General features: G+C 41.9%; 1 protein-coding gene across 1 annotated transcript in view; it reads right to left on the reverse strand.

The window, feature by feature from the left end:
• EGF (epidermal growth factor) overlaps positions 1 to 18,045 on the reverse strand; it is a 61,223-nt gene that overhangs the window by 12,374 nt on the left and 30,804 nt on the right. The window contains 12 exon segments of the mRNA XM_081999223.1: positions 801 to 949; positions 2,859 to 2,867; positions 2,869 to 2,978; positions 5,315 to 5,440; positions 6,476 to 6,592; positions 7,235 to 7,384; positions 7,821 to 7,970; positions 8,729 to 8,896; positions 12,098 to 12,321; positions 14,015 to 14,119; positions 15,741 to 15,889; positions 17,863 to 17,999. Coding sequence (XP_081855349.1) covers positions 801 to 949; positions 2,859 to 2,867; positions 2,869 to 2,978; positions 5,315 to 5,440; positions 6,476 to 6,592; positions 7,235 to 7,384; positions 7,821 to 7,970; positions 8,729 to 8,896; positions 12,098 to 12,321; positions 14,015 to 14,119; positions 15,741 to 15,889; positions 17,863 to 17,999 — 1,594 coding nt within the window.

Here is an 18,045-nt window from a genome sequence, read left to right on the forward strand (position 1 = left end):
GGTGAGATCCCAGGGCAGGAGGCAGGCATTGGATTTCTCCCACTGTAAACACTTTCATGATTGATTTTGAAGAAAGATGTAACACAGATTCAAATATAATCAACTTACACAAACTCCAGCACTAATGGTTTTGAAGAAATGATTACACCATGTGACTAGGCCATTACATTGACCAGGCCAAGGCTGACTTCTGGAAATATGAGATTCTTTTTGCTTTTATCAGTAACTGCATTTGGGCAACTGGGAATTAAGCTTCACAAAAATATGGACAGGAGGAAGGAGGCCTCATTGCTAACTCTCTTTAAGAGGACCATCATGTTGTGCCCTTTCTGCTAGGGACCAAGACTCTTCAAACTGTAAGGGAAGATGCTGATACCAGACTTCTCCCTGGTCCCAAGCAGTGAAGACAAGATGGGGGTGTCCTCTTCCACCACAGCGAGTGCTACACATGAACAGCAAGGCCAACAGGTCGGTATGATACGTGCAGGAGAGATGGCAAGCACCTCTTTCATAAAGCCATGACCACTAAGTCATTTAACAACTTATCTCACATTTCCAAAGCAAAGAATCGAGTGCTTAGGGAACAATTCCAATCCTGCTATTAATTGCAATGGGTGTGAATGGAGTGACCACTTACAGAAACTTACAGGGATCGCTTACAGAAAAGAGCAGAGTCTAATGATAATTGCCAACATGAGCGATTAACAGATAATTTATGGACAAACACTTCACTGCCTGCACTCGACTGGGCCCTATGGGTACCGTTAGTCAGCACAGACAATACAAATTTCTGTACTTACTTGCAGGCATAGTCTTGTAGATCAGAGACATAATTGCACACTCCACCATGGAGGCAGTATGACTCGTATGAAGGAGGGCATCCTACAGAATCACCTTGCACAGGGTGTGTAGAGTATTCGTTGCTGACGAGAGTAGGGGACATAGTAGATTCTGAAACACAGGATTTCACAAGGGCATCTCAAACTTTTGGCTGCACTGGCAACATGATCTTACGAAAGAGTTCCAGAACTTCAAGATAGGAAAGTAGGCAAAAATATCTAATTTTGACCAATTACTTGTGTTTTACCTATTTGCTTATGTTGCTTATCAAATTTAGGCACACAGAACCTTAGATCAAAATACTTGATTCTAGATTTGCAATGAAAGACCCACAGAGGTTGGCTGCATTCTGTCTATTTAGATGTGTGAATACAGCTCTGAAGAAAAACTGCACCTGGCTTCAATGACTTTTGCAACTTATACAGCTTTAGGGTATGGTAAATCTCTGCCATCCATAAAGTACCAGAGTCAGACGTACAGGTGAAGGGTGACTGTATTTCATGCACGTGGATCTCAGACTCAGAAGTTTTCGCATGCAACTTGTTGTTCTTATGCAGATTATTTCTACTCTTCTGCTGTCCAGTTGGTTGCATCTCTGTGTGACTGCAGATCACATTTCTTATTTTTAGAGGGAACTCTGTTGTCCCAGTTCTTCAAAGGGTTCTGTAGCCTGCTCTGAATCGCACACACAGTCACCTACATAGATATCCAAACTAGCTAGTTTTAAAGGCAGCTCTAGCATCTCTGCACAGCATGACCTACGGTGCAGACATGCCCTTACAGAAAAGGAGCACTTTCTTGCCTACTTTGATGCTACAGCAAATCTATAGGTCAGAACCAAACATCTACATGGCAAAGAATTTCTAGCAATATGGCTTAGCACAAAAGCATCTAATCGCTCACGTGCATTTACAGGATCAGTTTTGTGACTCACACCAGTTTTATTGCAACGTGACCTTCAATGACATTTGTTTTTTAAAATTTCATTTGCAGGAGCACTGCCATGGCAAAGAGTCTGAATGGAAAGGGATGAGTGATTTTAGTGAACCCCAGGTGTGACTGCAAAGAAAATTTCACCTTGCTAAAAGAGCTTATTAGGCATAGAACTGAAACAGTGTGTTAACACACATGAAGACATAGGATCAGGTTTACAGCTGGGGGACCTAGAAGGAATTACTTCCAAGTCATGCATCATTTAAAATCATAATATCCTGAGTGACACCTGAAACTACTAAGAGCTTAAATAACTGAAAAGGGGGTAGGGATCCTGATAGGTGTTCTACTTAAAAAAGCCGTAATCTCCTTCTGGTTTTCTGCAGAAGCAGATCTGTGACAATGATACAGTGTCCCTCCATCATCACACAGCCACTTGACCTGGAGTAAAATTCATCCCGATGAAGAGGGCTGACACAGAGTAAGATGATGAGTCACCCGGCTCCACGTTTTCAGAGAATGCACTGAGGCACTGAAATGAGGGTCAGATAGTCACTAGTGCTGAACCTTCAGCAGCTCCCTTCATTAAATTGGTAATCAGATTTTCTGAAGAGTTTCAGAGCCCTTTTGAAAAATTAGCCACTGAATCTGAAAGTCTAGCTTATTCTGAAGAATTAAATGGGACTTAAATTATGTGCAGTTGTTGTGCTAGCCTCCTGCACAGGGAAAGGCGGCACAGAGGGTTTGAAAAGTAACACAGACTGAAATCACCTCCAGAAATGTTACCTCCAAGGAGCATTTACTTCTTCTGTTGATTGTAAAGGCCATTATATAGATGTGTCATTACATTTAGACAGTAAAAATTAGCATTGAACCTTAATGTAGGTATTTCCAAACTAAACTCAGATATGGTCTCTTTAGCTCACCTCAAAACAGCCTCCTAAAGCAATGCTACATGGATCCACAAGCTGCCCGGTATGTCACCGTACAGGGTTTCCTTAATTTCCAGATATAACAATTTATCCAAGAGCATAGTTATTAGTTAAGGACCACTTCATTTTAATTGCTCACTCCATTTACTCACAACAACTTACTCAAAGTTCCAGAAGCATCATCAGCACGTGAGCAAGTGAAGTTTCCTTCTGTATTTGTGCAGGTTATGTTCTCTCCACAGGTGTGAGACCCCGTCTTGCACTCATCAATATCTGTCACCCAAACAGTCTGCAGTTAGAAGAACGAAATGCCTCAGAGCATCGGTTAAAAGGGCAGCAGTTGCAGCATTGCAGTCTCCGGGCAGTGGGGAAAAACACCAAAGACCTTCATGGAAAACGTAATGGAAAAGCGACCAGCACACTTTCTGTGCCAAGTAATCACGGCCTCCCCAGCCTCTCAGAGCACTCCACGCTGCTGCAGAAGAAGGACGGAAAGGCTTCCCCAGGAAACGTAACGGAATTGGAGAGAAGGCTTATTTGTGCTAGATATATCCGCCTGGCATTGCTAGTCATAGCTTGCACCCCGGGTGAGCACTGGAGCACTGTCAGCTGCAATTCTTGCATTAAGACCGCAGAAGGGTTTGCGAGTGGGGCATTACCCACCCCGGTATCCCCCGCCTGGTCCAGCCTAGACAAAAAGTTTAGACAGAAGGAAAGAGTCTAGAAACCTACAGGTTTATCCGGTTTGTGTAAACACTTAAATGAAGTGAGCCTCTGAATTACTATGAAGAGGCTCCCTGATTACAAGAGTTTCCAGGCTCAGAGCCTGGATTAGGCTCATCCATAGGTCTCATCCACTCCTCGCCGCGCACACTCACCCTGCCTCCACACCTCCTCTAGCCCCCGGTGGCAGCTCCTGCCAGCCTGGCACTCACCCCCCGGGCTGGCACGTGCATGGTGCTAAGTGCCTAAGCACCCCCTCAAAGGTGGGAACTTTGAAAGGGTTCACATACCAGAGTTTGGGACCCTCTGACTCATTTTATGAGCTGTCAGCAGAACAAATGTGCCAGTTCTACTTTGGGGAAACAAAATCATAAATCTACCATCCCAATTTGTGTGAAATTATTCCTTAAACCACTGGGACTTTTTGTACAGTAGAATTAACAGCATCTGGCCCAAAACAGTACAGAAAATTCAGAGCACACTGAAAAGCAAAAATACAGGAACAAAACTGTTGCAGCATATTCCAAGAAATGTGATTTCAACAACACAACATGAACACATCTTGCACCATCTCTCAATATACTGACACATTTCTGGACACTGTGAATACATGCAGGCATCTAAAACTGAATTACAAAATCACTTACCAGTTTCTGGTTTTTATAGTACATTTCAAGCCATCAAACACTAAATTAGTTTCAATTCTGTTTACATCGTAACAACATTGCATCATTTATAAAATGCTGTGAAAACATATCTTACCATCTTCTGGTCTTAAAGACTTCAGGAAGAAGATGGACTGTTTTTCAATAATAGTGGTAGCTACCACGATCATTCTAGCTGAGCAACTATACCACAGACGGAGAGAGCTCAGGGCTGGCTGGGGACATGCCTTGTAGGTGGTGCTGGGACAGCAAAAGGTGCTTGTCACTTCAGTCTGCACTTCCAAACATCCTCAAAGACATGAGCTCTGGATCTCTGACCACTGTAGGAAGAATGCCTTCTTGAACCTCCTGCCTCTGATACTTTCCACACCTGGCCATAATAATGATATTGTTCTTAATTTTTCAGTCACCCTTAGCTGTGTCGAAGAACCAAAGTCCAATAAAGATTATGTAAGAATTGGGTGAAATTTAATGGGCTTTGAATTAGGCTATAAAGGAGGAAGGAAAAAGGACAAAAGAGAAGCCAAGACTCTCATAAAGCTCTGAACAAACTGTGTGCTAGTCAAATACTGGGGGAAAATGCTTCCTGTTCCTTCATATTTACTGTTAAAATGGATTAAAAAATTAAGAAATGTAGGGAATGAACTACACACCTGGCATTAGAGCTGGATGGGAAAATCAGTGGGTCTGATTATTAACAAGACTCTAAATGTACTCAAGTTGTCAGTGTCAACACCTTGAACCTCATGCCTATTAAGCAGACCTGGAATTATTTGATGAGTATTATGACACACTCAATACCTGCTTTCATTTATATTCATGGCAACGATTTCCAATAAAGCTCTACTGCTTCACCTCCTCTTCCCTCCTCCCCTTCACTCTTCCTCTCTCTTCTGTTGTAGCCACTAAAAAGAGTGCAAACACTGAGAGGAGGTATCCACTGACAACTACAGGCTTTGCATATTGATCAGTTGCTGAGGTTGCCACACTTCAAACAGGAAGGAAAGAATCAAAAAGGAAGAAATTATAAATGTCAACTGTCTGGGGGAGCCCCTGTTAGGATCCATGCCCCTATCAGATTTTTTCAAAAAGAACCCGAACAGATCATTTGACAGCTTCACAGCTTGATGCAAGGCTAGCCCAAATCATAAGACATGTCTATTGCTCATTCATCCTGCCCCAGCCTTCCAGGCACAGCACAGCCCTTGCACATGCCCGTACCGTAGCAATGGACTCCATCTCCAGTATAGCCCTCGAGACATTTACAGACGTAGCCCCCTTCCGTATTGATACAGCCCGACACGTTTCGATTACAATGGTCCATATTTACAGCACACTCATCAACATCTGTGAGACAAAACAAGGAGACGGGACACATGGGTGATGAAACATCAGGTAAATCAATAAAAAGAAATGTCTACATCATGAATCTTTCAGACTATGTTGTCACTTGTCACTTGTGCATCTGAAGCAAATAGGAAGAGAAGGGCTTTATGGTATTTTCTTGGTATGGCATTTGATGGGGATGTTCTAAAGAACCTAAGACAGTCAACCAGCAACTTTCAACTGGAGACCTAAGAGGTTCCAAAAATACCATGTGCTTCAAAAAAAGTCCCATTTGGAGGGAATGATCCTATGAAAACTAGCCTTATGTTCTTAAGACCTACTCAGAGAGAAACTTTGTTTTGAGAAAGAACACATAAGCTTAAAAAAAAAGGTACCACAATGAAACAAAAATTTACAGCCATTTCACCTTCCAATTTTTTTTTTCCTTTCCATAGCAACATAGACTCCTGTGAGTCTTTGTGCTTAGCCACCAAATGGTAAATTGTTCTGTTTCTAATGCCTTCCTGTCTTGGACTTTACGAGAGAACAAAATGCTTCCATTTATGTTGTATGAAAGTCCAAAAACTTAAAGACCACTCTCAGCAATGTGTTGCCTGATTATTAGAGTCTCTTTCTAGTGCTAGAAAGAAACAAGAGCAGCACTTTTATACAAACGTTACATCAGGAATACTAATTTGTAATAGATTCCCTAATACATACTTCTAAATTATACGTCAACTATCATGTCTACGGACTGAGCTTTTATAATTAGGAAATTTTTGCCAATAAATACATTATGCTTTTATTCCTATTATCCCCATTATTGCTTGTTAATATTAATAGGATTAACACTCACGACTCAGGGGAAAATAAGGCATGTGATAACTAGCCATTTCATCTCACATGCTCTCTGCTCATCATCCCTTTCAAAACAAGCAATACCATTGACCTTTCTGTGAGGGCTTAGGCAGCAGAGCTGCCAATGTGAGAAAAGATAGATTTTCTTCCTCTCTCCAGTCTGCAGTTTTACAGACAGTTTTTAATGTCTTTTATTACCGTAGCATGATTTCCCCTTCCTGGTAAATCCTTTCAAACACTGGCACATAGCACCATCTTCCAGCAAAACACACTGTGCGTTGACATCACATTCTAGTGCAGTGCAGTCATCTTGATCTTGAGCATACAAAAAAAAAAACCCCAGATAAACCACTAAATGCATTTGCACAGCTCAAAGGAGGTACTGTACATACAAACAGACAAACAAACAACTAACTAAAAATCTAATAAGAAAACCAGAACATATAGTCAAAGTTTGAAACATAGCTCTCCAGGGTTAATGATGACAAGGCAATACAATCATTATGGCTGCTGTCTTTGTCTAGATGGAATTGAAGTGTCATTTAGTATCAGGATTTCTGAATATTGTATGCAAAACTTATTGTACAATTTAATGATCTAGTGTCATTGAACATGTGAAGAATTCAATGGTTTTACTGGTTTTGTTCAAAAGAACTTAATACAAAAATCTAAGGGAGAGACTTTCACAAGTGTTCCAAGTTAGAATGTTTGCTCTCTAGACCTGGATATTGTCAAGTTTTGTTGACATAGTGACGGAACATGGAGACAAAAAAGAAAAAAAGCAGTTGTACCTGGCATAATTGCATAGGCCCAACTTATCGTAAGAGGGTTAAGAGCATGAATGCCACCAGTCTGGTCATTGAGCCCTTCTTCCTTTAAGGCCTATGATTTATTCTGTTCTATAAACCTGTTCAGAGCCTCAGAGCAAATAGAAGGAAAACAACCATCAGACTCTACCTGATACCATGATTTCAGCCATCAGCAAAATGCTGATTTTCTGCTTTTCTCCACTGTCTGTATCCTTGAATATCCCACTGCTTTGTGTGCTCCAGAGCAAGGTCTCCGGTGTTGGCATCGGCACTACCTCCTTGTGCACAGAGCCACTTCCTGAAAACGACAAGAAAAAAGTAACACAGACTATTTAAATAACTTTCTGATTTTCTATCACTTGCCTACTTTCCAATAATCATGGTGGCTTCCTTTTAAAATAAACATCAGTATCCTCCCAGACTAGCCTGTTTCTAGCCTCAAATTATTCTTAAAACCACTCACTGGTGCGTTTTCTCAAACACAAAAGACAAGGAATGCAACTCATTGCTCACAATACTTGTCAGCACTGCACACATCTGTCTTACTGCTAACATGCCAAGGGAAAAATTACAATGGTCAGACACATGTTATTGTCCCAGGACAACACCTGAGTGTTTTCATCCTCCAAGAAACTATCAAACATTGTGTAGAGCAAGGTGAACATTTTCCAGTGCTATCTGTCAGGATCCTCAAGGGTTTGGGGAGGGTATTTTTTGGAACTGGAGGATCGTACCTGCTGTTGTGTTGGAAGCATTCAGAGCACGACAGTTTTTTCCATCCTGAGTTTTCCCAAATCCTGGATGGCACATGCAATGGGCAACTCCAAAATTGTTTTCACAGATCTGATCACAGCCTCCATTCTCATAAAGGCAAGGATTTGCCCCTAATGCAGAAAAACAGGCAACTTAACAAGCTGCTTCTTCAGTCAACATCTCCTCTTAGCTGTTTAAAGTTGAAGCAGTTGGAAGAAGAATAAGGACTGACAATAACTAGAACATCTTTTTTTTTTTCTTTCATTAAAAACAGATGCATATAGTAAAGCAAAGATATTATCATCTAGTCTCTGGCAGGAAAGCAGATTCGCACACTCTCTATCTAATAAATGTATCACTTCTTTATTATTATTTCCTTTATTATTTCTCTTTTAATATTTAGAGTCCTAACATTCCCTGAAAGAACATTACAAGGGCATAGGGAACCTGTGATTACCTTCTCTCAATCCTGGTCTATTGAATTACTTTTTTTCTGCTTACAGGGAGATTGTTCCCAACAGAAAATCAAATTATTTGATCCAAAACTAATAAATCTTACAAAATCTTTCTCCATGTCATTTGTTATTATTTGTGCGTGTGAGGGGTGCTAATAAACTAAGATAAATAGGAATTAGAAGTCTATGGCAGCCTTGTGGCAATTGATGAGCATCCATTCTTGGGCATGATCATAAATATACAAAATCTGTTAGTGTTCCAGGGACACAGGCCCAGATGATGCTTTCAATAAATGCCAGTCTGACGATGCAAAGCCTTCTAAAGAGAGCCTATTTCTGAGAAGGTAATCCTCTCCCCAAGGACATCTATTCTACTGATATCAGTGAACAAGAGGAGGCTGGAAGGGAATGACTGCTTAATTTTTGCAGTATACCTGGTTTCGCCAAAGGATGAACTACAACCATTGATGAGGGTCTCAGCATGCTGCCTCGAAGACGTACCCTGTTTTGGCTGGTCTTCTTGTCCACCCTCATTAGTGATGGCCTAGCCCAGTCAGAAAACCAAAGGTGATCCTCAAACACCACTACATCAAAAGGGTGGCCTACAAAGAAATTACATTTCTCATTTCCATATCTGTAGAATATACACAAGAAACCAGGTAAACAAAAGCATTATCTGCATACAGGTCTACTTCTAAAACAGTGGCATAGCCATAGCCACTTCTCCACTTTGATGTCTCATGGGGAGGGATAAGTGTCCATGCACGATGGACCATAGGCACGTGTTACTTATGCTCTTAGCAGAGGAGGCTATGACACTTGCCTGGCTCAGTACAGTCTCTATGCTGCTGGTGACCTCCAACCAGATCAAGTTCACAAGATGCTTCTAACTCAGACATCATCATTTCTTGAAACAGCATTGGGACCAGCCTTTCAGAAGTGGAGTGCCTCCCTCCTCCACCAGTATGTGGCCCAGCACAGAGCTGCTGAGGTACACAGCTCCTTTTGCAGTCTTCACATAACAGGGAGGAGATGAGCTCATGGCATGTGTTGTCCTGCAAAAGTGTGCCAGCACGGGGCAGCCTGGGAGCTACAGACATTATAGCCACTGACTCATAGTAGGACCCCAAAGCCAGTGTGTGGTCTCTGTGAGTGCCAAAAATACACACAGGTGTCCACATGCACATACAAACATGCACAGACATTCACTAGCCAGTTCATCACCATGCAAAATTCAAGAGGGGAATTAATTTTCCTCACTTCAGCCAACAGGCAGCAGTAGGCTGTGACTAGTTAGTCACTGTCTGTTTGCCAGGTAACCAGCAGTAGCAGCTAACACAAACCACAGAATGCAATAGATCATCCAGGTCTTTAGCTCATATGGAACTATGCATTCTTTCTATACATTTAGAAATCTCCTGCTTTCAAGGTAGTCTTTGGGCAAGCTTTTTGCAATGGAAAATGAGGACACATACTGTTCTTCCATGGATGTCCACCTGGTTTCAGAGCTGGTACTTTCTGGCTGAAGCAGGTTTGCTTTGTTCTGGTCCTTACTCACAGTCTGAATATGCACCTCATTTTGTACCACTGCAGTCTGAGCCTCTCTGAAAGGTATGTTTTGTAGGCACGTGGTTTTATGATCTGTGTTTTTGGGTTTTGATGTAGACCTCAACTAGGTAATGTTTAATTTCAGTAACTGGATCCCAAAAGGTATTAGTTTAAAAAACAAAAAACAAAAACAGTCAAAGTCAAGCAAACAAGCAAACAAAACAACAGATAAATTTGAACCTTGGAGAAGGAGTTTGGTACCTCTTAAATACACTTCACAAATAAACTGAAAAAACCAAAACACACTCCTACATAACAAAAATTCTAAGACACTGTTTAAGTGTTCTTAAGTATTAAGTTGAAGAGCATATAGCTATTCTGTTACCACTTCACTGCCTTCACTGAACCATGCTTAATCATTGGGTGTGGTTCTTAGTTTTGATTTCCATGAAATTTGAGCAACTACCTCAAGATCTAGATACTGTTCCCATCCAAACATATAGTCATGATTTTAGGATCTACATCTTGCACTATCAACAAACACCCTGCTTGGACCAGCAATTCCTTAACCTCTTGACTTATAAATACACTAAGGATTAAAAATAGAAGTGCAGTGTCATCAATGGAGATAGCAGGGACAGAAAAATGAATAACCACATGAATCGTTTCCACAACAGTGCATACCCAACCCACTGCATAAAGAAAAGGAACGGCTGTGTTGTTCACTGCCTTGGGTGGGTGCTTCCAGATGAAAACGGGGTTAGCAGAAGAGCCAAAATAGTTTTACCTATTTTGCATGCAGCTATACTGACTGAATTCTCAGTACGAGGGCACTAGAGGGTGCTGCTGTAATAAAAATTCAGGTTACAGCAGAATGCGTATGAAGAGATGCCACCTTTCCATCCTCCAGCGTACAGCTGTCCAAGAACAGAAGCTGAATTCTGGTCTCACTAACAGCATTAGCAAAACATCAGGATACCCAGTCTCGCTGCCTCTCTAAATTCATAGCCCTACTGGTCTGCACTTCATCTCTTTCACTTCTTTCCATACCGGTGTTAATGTCCTTTTCTTCCACCTCCGAACAGCCGTATCACTGCTCCAAGCCTACCTCCCTTCCCATGTCCCGTGTTTCCCCAGCACTCCTGGCCCTCTTTCTCCATTTTCTCCCTGTAAGATACTGACTCATTCCTTGTGGAGAAACAAAGTGAAACTTTCATCAGGCTTTCAAAGGTCCTCCTTTGCACATCAGTTGCAAGGTGGAGTGTACAGCAGAATATGAGCAGCAGGTAAGAAGAGAGGAACAGTGGGGAGTCACTCTGCTCGGGGCTTTTGACGTCTTATGAACTGGAGAACACTGCTCCCTCCAAGACCTCACTCTGCTCACCTTCACACATGTGGGAGGGAATCTGGTTTAGGATACAAACACAAGCACAGACCAGAACACTGGCTGCTCAATAGAGCAACTGTAAAGTCTTTACCCATGGCAGTCATGGTACTGAGCCAAGAGTCCTCATTCTATCCATGTTTTGTGTGCACACCTACAAAACAGTCCCCAGAGAGGTATCATGCACAAAGGGAACTGTCCTCTCCAGAAACTAATTTGCCATATATGAGATTCTTAAACACATGGTTTACTTTACATGTGGTAAAACATCAGTTCCTCATTGCTAATACTTCTGTTCTCTTGCTCCAGAGCAACACAGTTATGTGTCAAACAATAGAATTCTCAGCCATAACAACTACCAGTATATTGCATAAACCATTTTTCCATTCAGCGGCTATTGTGTATTTAGAATCATCCCAGTGTTCAACACTGTGCAGATGCAGGTTCTTTGCTCAAGGACCTTAACGGCCAAGATTAATTCCCTTCCAGTTTACGTCAATATACTTCACTGGGTGTAATAAACACAGCAAAACCTGAATTACACTAAGCAGCCATGCACGGAACAAGCAAACCACATTTTTAACTTTTTCCTTCTTTGCATTTTTCTGTGGAGGCAGAGGAGTTCTCTGTGCAATGCAAAGTGACTGAATAGTAAAAGAAGAGAGTGTTAGAAAGGTGTTCTTTTGCTAAAATGAATAAATAAAAAGTCAGCTGGGTAACAGAAATGAAGAACTAAGTGATGCCATTAACCTCAATAGAGCTTTGCACGGGATATACAGCACAGCGCTGGCCGGTAATTCACATGCACATATGCAGATACACATGAACATTGTCAAGCAGCAGTAGGTAATTATCAACCCCAAAGCCTCACCTACATCATTCTGTGCAAGAATTCGACGACCAGAACCATCCAGGTTTGCGCTCTCAACCACCGACTGCTTAGCATCACACCAGTACACCTTGTCTACTAAGTAGTCGAGAGCTATTCCACTGGGCCACACCAGACCGGTGCTGGCTATAACCCGGCGATCGATGCCTTCTAATGAAGAGCTGTCTATCCGGGGATTGACCCCCATGTCAGTCCAGAATAATCTCCTTTAGAAAAGAAAATGCATACATGAAGTCAGTAAGTAAATGTTTGTCCTTCTCTCCATGAAGTTCTTTCAAAGCAAAAAGATCAGATCAGAGCAACACAGGCCTGAGGCACGTGAGAAAAAGTGCGCACTTCAAGTAAATATATTGGCTGCTGATCTTTTCACACTTGCCATAAGGCTCCAGGTGATTACACTGGGACTTATGCAGAATCCCCACCCTGTTCGTTGGCACAAAACCGTTGAAAAACCACTCCTCCCACCGATGCTAACTGCCAGCTCTTCATATCTGCTTTTTGAGTTTTCCACGTGACTGATGATAGCGGTTTAGCAAACTCAGGCAACAGAAGACAACGCATTAACCAGCTCCTTGTCTAAACAAGGGTGTAACGATGCACAAATGGAACCAGAATTACCCAACACCCATGGAAAGCAGGCAAGAATCCTCAGGTTATTTTGGCTTTAAAAAATAAACCAGCACCAAGCCCAGACTCTTTTCTTCTTTTAATAAAATCATGATTCTCAGGGTCTCTCTCCAGAGTCCTGAGTGTTACTCAGTGAGTGCTTACTGCTTTTCAAAGAACAGATAATGCAAGGTGGCCACTTAAAATGGAGATAGGCAAACCCACAAATTACTTCTGAAGTTTGGACTCCAGTCTTCCCAAGCATCATTTGTCAGGTTTACTGAGATAACTCACGGATTCACTTAGTTTTATTTACGTGAGCAGTTTTGCTGTAGCCAGTGCAGGCATCAGTATTCTCAATCGTCTTAGTTGTGTCTCTCTTTAATGACTTTAAAATGACAGATGTTGCTATAATGTCTGTTCCTCTTTTCACCATTCACTTTCTAATAAGGAAGGTTGTAGTGATGTCTCCTCCTCCCTTGTAGCCCTTGCCTCTACCAACAATTTTAATAAACAGTGCCCCGAACCTACATATTCTTAAACGTTTTCCTGCAAAGTGTCTCTCATGTTCAACCTCTACTGAAAGATGCTTTCGATACAGAGTGAAGCTAACAAAACACACTCCCCAACTTGGCTTTGTTCATCAGTAATTAGTTATAGCATGATATGAGCATCAAAAAAAACCCAAAACCCAAACCAACAGATTTAAAACCATCCTACAACAGCATATTTACTGAAATCCACAGGGCTTTGCCATTGATTAAAATGGCCAGAATTTCATCAATAGTTTAAACATTCAAAATTCCTTTGATCATCTCAGCACTAGATAAGAAGATACAAAGTGCATTTAAATCAACGTATCTCCACAACAGTAGATTTGGTCTAGTTTCCTCAGAAACTGAAACATGGCCAAAAAAATCGTTTGTAAGCACCATTGGTTAAAAGCGACTACCTTTTTCACACTAATAGACATGGAACCATCAAAGTTTGTAGCGTGGTGCTTTCAGCTCTCAGGGTGACTTCAGTCACTTGTGCTTTTCTTTAGCTTAAACTGCATAAAATATCTTCAATTCTTCTGGTATTTTTTTAAATCTGTATGAGAACCAAAGACATCCCAACTCACGAAAGAAACCCAGCAATAAAACATTGCAGTTCACACAGCTCTGCAAGGCAATGACTACCCTAACATAAGGCTAATGCACTTTTTGACTGCCAAAAAGGCAAGGCTGACATGCTCATTTTTAAAAAGCCTCTCCAAGTATTACACAATTAACAGGGTTTATCACTCCTTACTTAGCAAATGGGTGAATGGCAATCCCTCGGGGCTGGGAGATATCCTCCCAGATGATCATTTTTCTTTGCATTCCATTCAGATTGCTCCTTTCGATGCATGCCTTCCTGCAACACACACGCATGTTAGGTCCTCCCTGCTATCTTTTTAATTACCTTCTCAGGTAGAACATACAAAGTTTTTGCATTGCTTTAGCTTATCACAAAACTGTAATAAATAACTTTACAATGACAGGAAATAATCCTGCTGATGTGGGATGTCTAGTTGTTTTATCAAGCAGTAATTCATGTTACAGCCTCATTATCTGGTCCAGGACATGATGATCAAATACCTGCTGCTCTGCAGGAGACATGAAGTTCTCCTTTTTTGGGCAAATAACAAGTTGGAAGTATGATCACTAATAGATGAATGTTAGCTTTAAAGTGAGTCAGGAGGAAAACAAGCTCCTAACTGAATGGCATTATCAAACGTATAAAGAATTTTTTAAAAATAGGACTTCTATGTAGCATTTTTCATGCAGAAACGGCCAACCTATTTACATATTATATCTATTTTATAGGAAAGAATGAAGTTAAGGTCCTTGTGATCAGTCCTAAAATCTATGGCAGAGTCGAGTATATAATCTACGTTGCCAGTCTCCCAATCTGATTTTTTTCCAGAAAACTGTCCTTATTGCTACAAACCTGGCCAAACAAGCATCAGCCTTTACCTGAAAGCAAACCTACAGCCTTCCATGCCTATCTGGACCTGCAAAGAAAGGTCACACAAAGATGGAAGGAGAAATAGATTTGTGCAAACGTGGAATACAAACAGGTAAACGCAGTGAATGAGAAGGGAGAGGCAGATACAAATTCACAGCTTCATCCTTGACTCTCGTCTTACGGAGACGAGCACCAAAATTTCCCATTTCACACGAAACACTGGCATATTTATACAGGAGCACAATTGTGTAGACAAGATTGTACCTAATAGCAAGGAAGTAGACTTAAGTAGACAGCACACTTAAAAGGGAGAAGGAGGGTGATCTGTACATTCAAAACCATTTTTTATTGACTAATAAAATATGGGTCATACTGAAACATCATGACCACTCTTCAAGGAGTCTTCATTATGTGTTCTGATCTGACACTGTCTTTTCACTAAAGGTTGATTTTGTTTCTCTCTGCATGTAAGATTAGGTATCAGCTGCAATGTGAAGTTGTATTGTTTGCCAGTGGCCGTTCCTCTTTTATCAGAGATAATTGACAAAGGATCTCCACTGGCTTAAAGGGGCATGATTCTAGCTGTCAACAATGCTGACTCCTGTCCAAGATGTACTCAGTGCAGTAATACTCATTATTTTTATACATATTAAAAAGATATAAAAATATATATACACATGCAGTGTGTGTATATAAATATGAGTGTATACATATATATATATATGTACATGTACACATACAGATATGTATACATGCAGTACATGCTTTAGATTCCTTGCAACTGTGTCCAAACCCTTGCTTCTTGGAAAAACAAGGATAAAAATACAACAGCAGACTCAAAGTGATCTTCCAGCATTTCAGATTTAAAGAACCTTCCAATTGTATATACTTGAGATTACAGCTACCCAATCAGAATGTGAAGCATTACTGAATTTAGAGTGATATCTCAGCTATTTCTGTATCACCAGTCATTTATTCCAAATATTTTATGGCATGCTTCAACATAAATGCACTGTGGAGCATGTACCCTCTGTCTGTCCAATACAATTTACGGTTAATCCAGTCCACAGCAAGGCCCTCGGGTGTATCTATAGCTTCATGAATAACTTTTTCACGATTTGAGCCATCCAGATTGGCTCGTTCTATCCATTTCAAGGCGGTGTGGGCAAAGTAAATCTGTGAAGAAATAACAGATGAGGTGTTATCAGTTACCATCTCACTTTCTGCTCTATTTATTTCCCTTGTCTGATAGTTCCACTCCTAAAATAATTTTATCATCTTGAAAGTTCCCTGAACTGCTTATTCACAAAAAGCTGCACAAGTAACCTGTGATCCCTGATCAAATAGAAAAAACTACTTATCCTTCAACCAGGATGACTTCTACAGGCAGCTTGTGCTTAGCTATAAATCCTGGTTGCCCTATATACAGCCCTCTGAATATCCTGTGGTTTTGTTTCAGCGAGCAGCTACCTCATGTGAAGCACAGCTGAGGCAGCAAATGTAGGAGCAGGCAAAAAGCAGCATGTTATCATTTCACTGGCTGCTTGTTTTAAAAAGGGGGGAGTAGGGGGAAGAGAGTAGTAGGGTATGTAGGCCAAGGAGCTGAGAAGGGAAAAGGAGTTACGTAATTTTCTTCTTTTTTTTTTTTTTTCCTCTCTTTCAGCCTGCACATACCTTAAATTTTTACCAGGTGTCTATTCTGTAAGGCTCTAACATTTCCAGAAGAGGCTTCTCAGTTTTGGGTCAAAATAAAAGTTCTCTGCTGGTGGGAAAACCAGGCTTGTGTTTTCCAAGGATGAGGGAAAAAAAAAATAATAATTGTCTTGCATTTGGTATCCAGAGAGAGCCAAGCACTGTATGGCAGAACTACATACAAAGCAATGCTGAGGTTTTCTTCGCAGACGACAGCAACAAAACAGAAGACACTGTTCTGATGCCAACCACGAGGACCAACAGAGCAGGAGGGAGGCCTCTAGCGTTAAACCAGCTAATTCAACTGCCGTGGGAGCACAGGGCGATGCGGAGCTGCTTTACCTGGCGCCTCGGTTCTGTGCCGCCAGGACCAGACCGCCGCAGCCTGGCTGGCCTGGCCCGGCCCGGCCCGCCGCACCGCGCCGCGCCGCTCCGCGCCCCAGCTCCGCGCCGCCGAGCCGCCTGCGGCAGCGGAGCCGGAGCGCGCAGCCGGTGTCACCGGCGCAGCTGATTTACGTTCGGCGCAGCGCGGAACAACTGCTCGTGCCCCAGCAGGGCCCTATTTCAGGAGCAAGTGGCCGCGTTCCAGCAGTGCCCGAAACGGTCCCCCTCTAACGCAGATCTGGTAACGTCCGCGTTGGTTTAGCATTGGTGTCCGTCCGGGCCGTGAGATGTTTCCGGCAACTTAGCTGAGCTCCCCGGCAGCTTTCACTGTGCCATCCAGCACCTTTCTGTTACACTTTTACAGTGGAAATAGGTCTCACCGTGGGGAAAAAAAATAACTGTATCTGCCACAGAAGGTTTAGCAAAGCATGGCTGAACTCCTTCCCGACCCTGCGGGCAAGGAGCAGGGCACTGGGATGCGGCCACACAAAGAGCTCTTTATGCAGGGAAGACTCCTGTTCCCAACAGCAATACCTTGTAATACGAGGAATACGTTTTGTACGAGCGAGAAAGCCCGTGAGCATTCAGCAGTTTTGTTCAATAATGCCAGGACATGGGAAGTAATTCTTGTTAAGATTACTCCTACCTTTAGTAGGGATCGTGGGATGTAGCTGTACAGAAAAAAAAAGATGCTGCTGCTTTTACAGCTACCCAGTGGAAAAAAATCCGCACTATATTTCCAGAAAACAGTACTGAAATCGTAAGGGAGAAAACTTGCAATCACACAAAAGTTCTTTGAAATTGAAATCACGCTTAAAGTGAATTTAGAAGTCCAAATTCTCTGTCAGTTAGCCATGTCGATGTACAAAGCACATACAACCCGTAAGCAAAGGATGAAACTCTTCAACTAATGTTTGGCATCCTGTACCAGTTGTGCTCCTAGACAGGCAACAGAACAACGAGCAGCACAACGTGTAATCTGGATCGCTGACAGCAGGAAGGTTAAGGCACATGAAAGCCCAATCCATTTGTCCTTGCAACACTTCAAAATCCTCTCATTTTTAATGCCTTACCTTATTTTCCACCGGGTCAGAGTCCAGTGCTAAGACTATTCCCATCTGCCAGTCAAGTAAACTTGCATAATCTGTTCCATCAAAACTCATCTGGCGGATATCTTGGCCATTTGCAAACAACAAAAATGGCTTAGGACCTGTCGATGAAAATTTGCACATATATTCATAGTGATCTCTAGGCTG

The sequence above is a fragment of the Phaethon aethereus genome (assembly GCF_964289735.1).
Source record: "Phaethon aethereus genome assembly, chromosome: 4".
Lineage (NCBI taxonomy): Eukaryota > Metazoa > Chordata > Aves > Phaethontiformes > Phaethontidae > Phaethon > Phaethon aethereus.